This window comes from Melopsittacus undulatus, chromosome 3 (genome assembly GCF_012275295.1).
Source record: "Melopsittacus undulatus isolate bMelUnd1 chromosome 3, bMelUnd1.mat.Z, whole genome shotgun sequence".
NCBI lineage: Eukaryota > Metazoa > Chordata > Aves > Psittaciformes > Psittaculidae > Melopsittacus > Melopsittacus undulatus.
The window spans coordinates 114,645,762-114,657,786 of NC_047529.1; the positions used below are offsets into that span (position 1 = coordinate 114,645,762).

Consider the following 12,025-nt stretch of genomic DNA (forward strand, 5'->3'; position numbering starts at 1 on the left):
TAATCCAACAGAGCCTGATGAAGGAGTCATGAAACTCCCTGCAAATTCACTGCAACAGCTTCTTGCAGCTCCTCTAATCCTGTACATGTAACACTAGACATAGGTATATACTTCTGATATATGTCATTCCCATATAGCTAACATTTAATCCATTATAGCTCTTGCCAGAGTATATCACCATACAAGGTTCAGTTTTCAAAAGGGACAAATAAGCCTGTGATCCATTTCTAAACCACCATAATAAAAATAAAGCTAAATTCAACAAAATGGCCATTGCAAAAGCTGAAGAAATAGTCCTGTCAAAAACAAGCAGCACAACAAACCAAGTGATTAGGTTATTTTGGAATCTCTCAAATTCTGGAAGTTTTGGAACCCTAGCAAAGGCTAATGCCAGGGAGAGGGAATTGGATTCAACTGAGCTATGTCCTGACAGACACCACCTCCTCCCAGACCTCCGAGTGTTGTTTGCAGCCTTGCTTTGAAAAGCCTTTTCCTTATGAGCAGGCATTTATGTAGCTTTGCATGAGCAATCCCTGTCGGTGCTGAACACCCATCCACTGAAAGAGGGGAAGGCAGGATCAAGCTGTGGGGTTTTTTCATGCAACCTGCCCATAATTAGCCTCAAGCAGTGGCTGAGTCACTCTCAAGAGTCCCGGGTGCTATTAGGACCAGACACGCCACGGCCCAGTGTATAATTATACCAGCCACCACCGTGCGGAAACTGCTCCATTTAGCTATCTGACCCCATTAGACAGAAGCTGTTATTTCTTCTAGGTTGCAAGTACTGCAGGTGCTCTGAAGAACACGAGCCCAGTTCTTACAGCACAAACTCATCCACCCAAACTCACCTCTTTCTTGCTGAAACCAGAAGATGCTGTCCCTCTTTCATGGTACATGTGTGGTCCTGGTTCATAGGGTGCTACCAGCATCCCTATGGCCCAGAGGTAAAGAGAGATGCTGACAAAGAGCCTACTGGATACAAGGCACAGAGGGATGAGTGCAGGAAGGCTAGAAGACACAGATGCTAGTATCTCTTTCATCCGAGAACGATGACAAAACAACCATAGGAATAAGCCACGGAATCAGAACAGTTTGGCTTGGAAGGGACATTCAAAGCTCATCTAGTCCAACTCCTTGCAATGAGCAGGGACACCTTCCACTAGACCAGGTTGCCCAGAAGCACATCCAGCCTGGCCTTGAATGTCTCCAGGACAGTACATCCACCACCTCTCTGGGCAACCTGTGCCAGTATTTTACCAACCTCGCTGTAAAGAATTTCTTCCTCATGTCAGAAATGTAAGAAACATGTTTTTATCTGGACATTTTCTTTCCCCTCTCATAACAAGGATGTCAAAGATGGCAAAGGAAGCTGGTTACTGATGGCCATTGAACTTTTTACATACCTCTATGTCAATGCCGGTGATGCAAGGAGGGTTTTCTGCAGCATCCATGGAGGCAGCTGAATCAAGAGCTGGTTCAATTGCCCAAAACACACAAGAAATCACTCTTAGTTGGCAGGACTGTACTTGAGTTGCAGCTGTATTTTGCAGCTGTCTTTTCCTATCAAGGTGTTAAGAGGAAACACCTGGCTTCAGCAGCAGCAGGATGGCATTCCCCTCTGGCACTGCTCATCTGTGGGGTACAGAAATGCACCTAACCCCAGCAACCAAAGCCCATTACCTCCTGCAGCCAGGATCTCTTGGAGGTAGTGGAAGAGGCTATACAGAGTGACTGAGCCATGGATACCACTGAGGTAGCCCTCTGAGGACAAGCAAAAGGTCGGGTTTTGTCACTCCTGGTTGTCACCCTGTCAGGCTGAGTCGAAGTGAGGTTTGCTGGGAGGGGTGCATGATGCTTGGGCTGCTGCTGACCATGCAATTCACAGAAGAAACGCAGGGCTCCAAGTTGAGCTGTGCCACAGCCCCATCGAAAGACACAAATAACCTTGATGGCTCTGGTTTTTAAACAAGCAAACAAACTTTGGCTGAATGGCACACAGAATAAAGGAAACATGATGTCCCATTATAATCAGCTTGAACCATTTCAAATAAACAGCAAGGAAATAAAATGTACCCTGTTTGCTGGCAGGCTTGATGGCTTACAAAGTGCTCACCCCACCCAAATCAAGGGCTTGAAATGGAGCAGCAATAGAACAGAACCCCCTGATAGCATAAGATTCGCTTTCCCCTGGTACCATGTTGCCATCCCCAGGGACAGAAAAAGCTTCATTAGGGTTTAAGTAAGAGTTTGATGAAAACACGGAGCACCCCAAGGATCAATTTTCACCACGGGCAGCTGCAGCACGAGGCATTAATTCTTCACCCTCTCTGGTGACAGGAGAAATGCAGGGAGCTGTAGGCACAAATAATGTTAAACTCGTAGCGTGTACTTTGCTTTTCATGCCTGCAATTAAACGCTTGCTTTACTTCCTGTGGTTTAAAACTGTGTTTATTCTTTAGCACGGCAAGAAAAACCTCCTGTATTTTCTTCTAATTTATGCTGGGGACATGTTTGAAGGCCCATATTGTAGACTCAGCAAGTGGCAGGGCAGCCGCCAAACCTTGCTTCCTTTGTTGATTTCTTGATGATTTAAGACCTATTTTCAGCAGCCGATCCCAGTTCCCCCCCTGCCTTTTTGCTTGGTAACTAGCATTTTAACAAAATGGTGTTTGTGCAGTGCCTTGGAACCATGAACTCAGCTTTTACATTTAAGACAGGGAAGAGAATAGGAAAAGCAGCACTAAAATCACCTCCATGCCGTGGCTTTTCAAGCGACGTGCTTAGAAACATATGGCAGAACCCTTGAGCTCCTGCAGGATAATATTTAAACTGCTACTCTTTTATTTCATATGAGCTAAAATTATTTGCACGCTTCTGATATTTGTGTATTTTAACCTTCTTCCAGCACAAAGTTTGAAATTATTCTCTGAATCCTCAGAAATCAGGAAATCAAGATATGAAAAACCCCTGTAACGTGACAGGGGGTGAATGATGCACATGCCATTGTTAAGCCTTTTACTGGCTTTGCCTATAGTGACAAACCCTATTGTTTTTTAAAGTACAAACAGGAAAAGATATAGCCTGATCAATAGCTTATTCAGGTGCAGCTTTCCTTCAGAAAAGCAGAATACACTTTCCCTGCTGATGCCTAGAAGCACATGAAATGAAATCCGGTGTAAAAACAGTACCAGTTCTATCAGAATGATTATCCTCTCTCTTCTGGGTAACAACAGAGTCTTTCCTCCTAATTATTCTGTTATGGACATCACAATATTTGGCTTAATAAATAAAACCAGTTTCTACTGATTATTTTTGCAGCAAAGAATTCTATATTTAATGTAGGCCCATAAGATGCTGGCACACACCTTGTTCCCTTGTTAAAACATAAACCTCAAACTTGCTAAAAATAGCAGTAAGGATGAAACAAAATTGTCCTAGTACATTACAGACACCTGAAAATAAACACAGAAAAGGAGATGACTTAAGGGATTTTCAGTAACATTTAAGAAGTAAGCGTAACCTTTAGGTTTAATGAGCGTTACAATACATCAATTACAGAGACATAAGTAATTTAAGGGAAGAGTGTTCACTGGCTGTCAGTTTGGTCACAGACTTCATTTGATTCACAGGGCAGAGACAGCACCCTGTAATTAGCAGTCATGGTCAGAAGCTGTGTCCCTGCAGCACACCTTTCTCACAAAGCTGGAAAGGTGAGAAACTCCCCTTCTCCACTGACAGAGGACTCACTCCTTCATCTCCATGTATTGCTGCTGTGTAGGCATGGTATTAGAAATGGATTTAGACCTGCAGGGGTGACCCTCATGTACTGCTAGGGGTTTCTACTGCCTGCTGATTCTCTGGTTGTTATGGGTACCACCATAGAAGGATGCTTGAGCAGCAATCCCTACTCACTACTTATTAAACAGGGTTTTGACCTCTTCTAAATGCCCTGACTTGTATTAGGAAGCACTACTCAGCAGAGACTATTCAGATTTATTCCCCTCTTTCAGATGTAACAAGTCTCTGTGTAAACCCACCTGAAGTAAGAATGAGGGTACTATTGCTAAATCTTGTCTCCTGACTGAATCACTAAAGATGCTTGTTGCCACAAGCGCCAGACAGAATAAGAGTAAGGAAGCACACAGAGAAACATGCCTAGTGAGGGTCTAGCAATGCGTAGGAGATCTGTGCTAATTCTAGCAATGATTTCTCCTTATAAACTGACTCAAGCCTACTCTACATATGAATGGCAGGATGCTCAATGACAATACCAAACCCACTGCTGATTCAGCAAATGAAACACACTAAGCAACAAAGCAATGACCAGCACACAGGAAGATGAATGAAAGCCAAACTACATATGATATAGTTAACTTTTATTTATTCTTCCAGCTGTTTGACCAGTCTTTCCAGCAAGTTCAAAAAAGTTTAACTTTGAATCCTAAAGATTTGGTATTACTCCTAGCACAGTGGATTAAGTATGAAGATGAATAAAGGTGTGACTAAGTTTGCAGTGTAAAGGACCTTTGGCAATGATGCATTAAAGGGGCTTAGAAACTAGAGACTACATTCTTTCAATCAAAATGATGACACAGCAGAATTTTGGCTTTTTAATGTTTGTAACATTGCTATTTTTCTCTTATATTTTGTGGTTCTTAAAACCTGAGGAAACAAGCCTAGGTCTGACTGCTCCTTTCAATTACATACATAACAGGAAAAAAAAGTGCTGAAAGCCTCATTGCCATTAAAGCAGCTGCAATGGATATCATAGAAAAGGATATAATAGAAATAACTCAAATTTATTAAATTAGAACTTTTGTGGATAATTTAAATGCCTTCAACAAATGCTTGATTTGATATGAAATTAAACTAACTCTCTTTTCCAATGTAACATTTATATGGTATTCCTCCTTCCAGAGAGATGATTTCTCTCATTTCTATGCCCTTCCTTCCAGCCCCATTTGTAGTGCTAACACCCCTACATTCTTCTGAGAGCCATCAGGAAGAGCTCCATAAAATACTTTGCAGGTCAGAGTGTATGGTGGCTTTGAAATAAAGAAATGTTCATTGAGTGTAAGCACAATATCTGCTAATCTAAAAATTGATAAGCTTGAAGACTTCATTTTACACATCTTAAACACAAACAGTTCCATTTCTACCCTCCCCCCCAAGTACTACCTGTTGCAACATGATGAAAAATTTAGACTGAAACCATTGGTTCCTTTCCATATATATCAATGAAAAGTTGGTGAAACTACTGAATTCAACACAAGGAACTGCTGGTTTAGGCATTTTATATTGTCCAAGTATTTCTTCCATGGCTTCTAAAACTCTTAGTCCTTTAACAGTAATGCAGTCTTTTGTCCAAATGTACTAGGACTAAGGTGAAGGATGGATTTTTGGTTGACAACTCATAGTAACTGTGAAGAGAGGACCTCTTCTTTGAAATACTTTGTCATTAATAACATTTGCTAGTCTTTGAATCACGTTAGAACATTGAAGAACACTGTTCATGGAGCAACCACTACAACATTGAACGAAACATGAGGATATAAAACACAATTCCACGAATCTACAGATGCAACTTGAAGGCTTGTTTTTAATCTCTTGAAGATGGCTAGAGATGGTTTCTATCAGGTTTTGAACACTATGAAAACAAATGTTTTACATTAGCCATCCTCCTTCTCCCACCCTGTTCACAAGAGTTAGCTTATTCTTGAATATGTGTGTGGCTTTGACTTTTACCTGAAGAAATGCAGAAGTGGGATCATCCTGGTATACGGAACAAAATGTGTCTTCAGTCATGTAAGGTTGTGCACTTATGGTGTTGCTATTCACATAAAACCATAACCCTCCACGTCTGCTTTAAGTTTGGTGAGGCGCTGGAATGGGTTGCCCAGGGAAGTTGTGAATGCTCCATCCCTGATGGTGTTCCAGGCCAGGTTGGACAGAGCTTTGGGTGCCATGATTTAGTGTGAGGTGTCCCTGCCCATGGCAGGGGGTTGGAACTGGATGATCTTAAGGTCCTTTCCAACCCTAACTATTCTATGATACTATGATTCTAAGTCTTGGTTTGCATGCAAAAGCCTAATGCAATGCCTCCGATAGAGGGAATTCAGGCTTAGACCTTTGGAGCTGTTCACAACCCTCAGGACAGAACCTGCCTCCTCCTCTTGCAATAAGGCTTCTGATTTTGTTTGCAGCTTGATTTCCAGCCAAGACATTCAGTATTAAACAGAAACTAAACTTTTGCCTATAAACTAGCTAAAAATACCTGTAGTTTCTAGAGGCAAATTATTTGCATAATTCTTAATTATTAAGCTTTGCTGCTCAAACCCCATCTGCATTTCCTAGGTGGATGTTAGCCTGGAAAGCACTAATTTTAATGGAAAATAATAAGTTTGAGAAAGGGTAGGAGAATACTGCCAATCAAGTAATTTGATGAGATTTCATCACATAAGCAGATAGTAGTGCTATAGTGGATAATTCCAAATTAAATGTTTTCCAGCGCCACTGTATCATCTGCATACTATTCATTTAGTTCCTTATATTTTAGCAGAAGTAACAGTGTATTTTCCATGCACTGTTAATTTTATTCCTTACTGGAAAGTACCCTGGTCTCTTTACCAATTAATTTGGGAAGTGACATCGTGACAATTTTAGCCCCAACCAGTGCGCCTGACACAAGCATGAAAGAAAGGATGAATAGGTGGGATTTTGCACTTCACAACTAGGAGAGGTAATGTTTCCAGTTATATTCACTTAAAATTATTTCTGAGAAGACATGTTGAACTTAAGCATTAAGCTAAATACCTGCAGCTCTACAGTATTTCATCTGTTATTTTCCAAGACATCATTCATTCCTTTGTTGAAAGTTTGCTTCTCAGCAGTATTTATCTTATTCGGAAAAATTACAGGTCTATGAGAGAGCTTATTTTGTTACTGTGATTTATATAACTAGTTCCTCACACACTGGTACTAAAGAAGTAGAACTTTTTCATAATGGCAAGGGGAGTTCATAAAAAAACAACAAACCACTGAAATTGTACAACTGGAAACAAAAACAAAGCATAAAAGCACAACATTTCATATGAGCTTTCAACTGAAGTATTCAAAACAACCAAACCCCTCCAATACCTTGCCATATTAATAGCAGACCAACTTGAAAGGCACTGAGAATCGAAGTGTGCAACTCATATCCATACCTGTGAGAGTAACAACCACAGCGAGACACAAACCTCCCAGGCAGAACATGGCACTGTACAGTCCATTAGGCATTCCTGGTACGTACGGCAGTTTTGTATTTGCTTAGGGTAAACTGGATATGGCAACTAAATATACAAACTACACTGTATTTCCATGGGGGGGGGGGGGAAACATCCAATTTACACCACCTGAAGACAAAGAAACAAGGCATAACATATAGGACATTGTTGGCACAAGAATATGTTATCACATCAAAACACACCCTTTTCAATTTAATCCAGTAGATATATAAAGGAATGGTGGTGTCAAAGGCAAAGGGCCAGGCCAAATATCAAATATGCAGTTTTAAGCATGTTAGTGAGGTCTTTTGTTTCAGAAACCTGACAAAACCTGAAGCTACCAAAACGATTTCAGAGGCAAGAAAGCACCCATCAAGACAGTCCAACCCGTTGCCAGGCGCTCTTCTTGTGGGCTGTGCACGCAGATTGAAGGATCTCTCCAGTATCATCTCTGTGCCCAAGGCTGCCTAAAGCTTCCCATTAGCAAATGCTGCCTCCTGGAACTGAGGGACAAACGTCTTGAAATATGCCCTAGTAAAAGAAAGAAGAAAAGAAAATGCATGGTTAGGAAAGGGTAAACTTAGAATTTAATGTAGGTGTGTATGTAGATAGGGTTTTAACAGAGAAGCATAATGTGACCATGCTCAATCCAGTATTAGATCTCATAAATGAGTTGTGTTTCTCCTACAAGTGTTTACTACGCAGTACATCCGTACACTTCAGCTTTCTAGACCCAGCAGTACTCCTTTCTTCAGTGTCCTCCCCACTAACCAAAGGGTCAACATTAGCAACTTGACATTGTCAGAACAACCTGATGGACTGCCCATATTCTACCCAATGCAAAGCTCCAGAGATAAACTGTATTATGCACTGGAAAATAAACCTCTGAATGGCTGTAAAAATGAGAAACACAAGTGTGGCTATGCCACTGTCTGCAACATTTTATAACTGGGACTTCCTAATGCAATTGGTGTTCTGGGACAAAAAGTTGAGGTTTTATTTCCCCTTCCATGTTGAGGAAAGCTTCACATAGGATACCAAAGGCCCAAAGACAGACAAGTCAAGGGAGCAGGAAAGTTGTGAAGTCAGAACATATGCAGGAGATAAGCTGTTTATCTCCTTACAGAAACCTTGACGCAATGCAGAGTCACTGTCAATGGCAGTAGTTTACATAAGACTTAGTGAATAAATACTAACACTATGGGTGAACTGTAATTCCTTTTCTTAGACTGAAAGTTAGAACATTATTCTCTAAATTAGGATGTGCTTTGTATATTTTGTATCTTAATCTATCTTCTTTACTAAGAATCAAATGACTCATAAATCTGTAAAATGAGCTGATCCTAAGTATCCAAAATAGAGTGTGAACTGTACCTTCGAGTTTATTGCTCTGAAATACTCCACCATGTACTAAACATATTTTATGTGTCCCACTGATACTCTTTATTTGCAAGTTATATTAAAAGCTGCTTCATCATTCTGCCTTTGGTCTCTGCCTACTACTTTCTGCACCAAATTTGCACTTTCTCTTCTCCTTAAAAACAGCCCAACATTTTGTTTTGCATTCACATTACTGGCCTTAATAAACTTATACCTAAGGAGAACTGCCTCCTGTCCTCCCTAACAAAAGAACCTCTTCCCCCACCAAACCCAACAATCTAGAGCTAGAATAGCTGCTATTATGTCCATTATGTTCCTGATCTCTCTGCTGGTATACCTCCTGAAGCAAACACAGGCTGCTCATCTTTGCAACCATGATACATGTTTCATAATCTGGGTATAAGCTTGGCAATCACTGAACACCAACCATACCTCACAACTAAAAACGCTGTAAGATCACAAAAGAGAATGCTCTCCTCTCTTTGTGAAGTTGTGCCTGGCAAGCTGATTAACAGAGAGCTGCAGTCAGCTTTTGTACAGAAGCTGTAAACACATATAAGATGCCATCCAGAGGTTAAAAGAGCAATGGAAAGTAAAAGCATTTCTGCACTGAGGAGCTGAGTGCAGAAAAGGAAAAGGGCAACCAGCAAATGCATTTTATAGCATATACAGATTTGTGCTGTGTTTACAGATTACATTTTGATTTATTGAACCAAAGTTCAGAAAGCAGCCCTCATAATCATGCCCACAAAAGTGACTGTTCATCCTGGCACATATGCATGCATAAACCAGCTAAGAAGGTATGCCATGCCTGTCATCCAGTCTTCACACTTGAACAATGTTTCTGTATTGGTGTTTTTAGAGCACACCCTTGGAACTGCAGCCGCTCTATGTCCTGGTCAGCCCTATGTCATTTTGCTAGCTCAAGGAATGTCACTTGCACACTGTCAATGCCAAGATCTATCACCCTTTTATTTCTACTTGCATTATCTGTCTTAACATTTAACTACATTTCCTCTGCTTGCTTATTTTAAGTAGCTTCTTCCTTCCCCCTTTGATAGTGTCTCTGCAGACTCTTCCATGCACATGCTCTTCTACTGACTTGATAAATGTTACTTAAGACTTCCCCCTTCCTAAACTGTAAAGATCATTAAATGGGATGTAAGCAGAAGTATTTTTCTACATTTCTTTTCTGAAACACCTCCTTTGCAGCATTTCTGTGCTTTGTATTAAAACCAGACTTACTGAATTATATTGCATTGACTTAGGCAAATTCCAGAATGAATGCTTCTGATACCACATACACCCTCCCACACTATCTTTATCTACATTTGCATCCTTTCTTTTCACTGATTCCTACAGTAGAGCTTGTATCCTTTGCTGCAAAACTAAATCCAACACCTCCCTATGTTCTATCAGATGTACTATTTTGAAGAGGACGTTATTTCCCCGGTAGTTCAGATGAACCCCTTGGCCATGCTCCATGCACTACAAAATTCCATTAGGACTTTATAAATGCCTACTTTTTTCTTTCCTACTTTAAAGTACAGGCTTAAGTTCACCCTTATCATTTGTGGTCTTGTCCAGACTGAAGCAGATGTAATACCACATGTTTACTAAGGATATATAACTCCATTTCTGCCCCTCTCCCACACACCCGAGGTATCTGAGATTGAAGACATTCTGGAAAACACATTTGGGTAATCATGGTTCATCACACACACACTCACACAAGAAATAAATTAACTCCCCACACCCCAATCCAAAAAGGAACCTGCCAAAAGATCCAAAAGCACAATGCACTTGATAGGACTGTATCAGCTACAGCACATTTAACAGACCGAAGAGGAAAGATGGGGAAGTAAGAGAAGGGAGGCTAAACTGCTTCAATATTAGTGGACATTGCAGACAGGGAGGGAATGGTAAGTATTAGTGGAGAAAAGTAACAAGACTTTTTGGAGTACATATTAAAGAGTAGAACAGGCAGCAAAGACATTATTCACTATTAGAACTTGCTGGAATTATTAGTTTATTAAAATCACATGAAATCCAAAGGAAAATCACATTTTTACCCATTTGTGTGCATTTCTGTGGAACCACTACTGAACTTTCTTAAGGAAAAGAAAGAGGAGAATGAGCTACTTCAGTTTGGCTTCATCTGAGATGTCCTGGTTTGTAGAACTAAGCCTAAACAGTTTGATATTAACCTCCTCATGTCTGGTCCAGCAATTCAGAGATAATGTATCTAGTCACACACAAAAAGTCCCTGGTGCATCACAAGAGACTTAAATATAAGTATAAACATAATAGGTAATGTAGTCTCTTCAAAGGACATAGTCCATGAAGAAAGAACGATGGTATAAATCACTAGAATTACTTGTGCTACTGCTAGCGGATGCATTACAGTGTCACATTAATAGCATTTATTTTTCCATGTGTTCCAAGCAAAATTTCTTTCAGAACTTTTCATCTGAAATTTGGGACAAAACCATATGTTAAAATATTCAGATTTCCTGTGAATGGAAATTCTGACACCTTTTTTTTCCTCTGCAGAGATTACCAGTAAAGAGGAAAAGAACAAGCACCAGTTACTGGTTGAGTAAGTTTCACCCATCAAACAACTGGAACTGAGGTCAAAGTGACACATTTCCACACAGACAGGACCACGACACAGGTATGTTATGTCACAACAAATGACACAAGAGAAACACCAACTTGTTCAAAATATGGTACTCTGCTACAGAACGGATGGCAAGGACCTTTTTCACATGGAGTACTATCCCTTTTAGAAAGATTTCAAATTAAGAGTACTTCATACTTCAGCATCCTGCACATAGAGGCATGGAGAAAAAGCAACTGTAAACACGGACTTAGGAAAAAGATTAATTTCTCATACCCTATCACATAAACCTACTCACACAGATTTACGCACCCTCGGTAACTTTCATTTGTGCTACACCACGAGAATTCACACAAACCCCTATTTTTTTTCAGGCACGTTGCCACATGAGCCTTTCAAGTATCTCTGAGATGCTTTGGAATTATTATTGTTACATCCACTAGATACACTTCTCAGCTCTAGAGAACTGTTACTGAAAAACTCAGTAATTTGGGTACCTGTTGGATTACACTGAAGATGCAGAAAGCTAACCTGACCTATGGTTTCTCTAGCCTGTGTCATACAGCACAAATCAGGTTTCAATCAATGCTTTTTTTCCTTTCTGGGAAACACTGAGTTCCTTCTTTCTCCTGCTTTACTCTACCAGGTTCATGGTGGATCTGTGCCACACTGACCTTACACCAAGCTCAGAAGAGCAGCGTAAAATGCTCCTTCAAATACAGAAAAACTGGTTTGTACAAAGTCCACAGATATCCTTTAT

At 40.4% G+C, this 12,025-nt stretch overlaps 1 protein-coding gene across 1 annotated transcript in view; it reads right to left on the reverse strand.

Annotated features, from left to right (window-relative positions):
* Nucleotides 1–4,711: 4,711 nt before the first annotated feature.
* The window catches only part of BABAM2 (BRISC and BRCA1 A complex member 2), a 155,034-nt gene continuing 147,720 nt past the window's right edge, over nucleotides 4,712–12,025 (reverse strand). Inside the window, exon 11 of the mRNA XM_034060923.1 lies at nucleotides 4,712–7,796. Within this exon, the coding sequence (XP_033916814.1) occupies nucleotides 7,733–7,796 (64 nt within the window). The 3' untranslated portion in view covers nucleotides 4,712–7,732. The remainder of the gene's footprint in view (nucleotides 7,797–12,025) is intronic.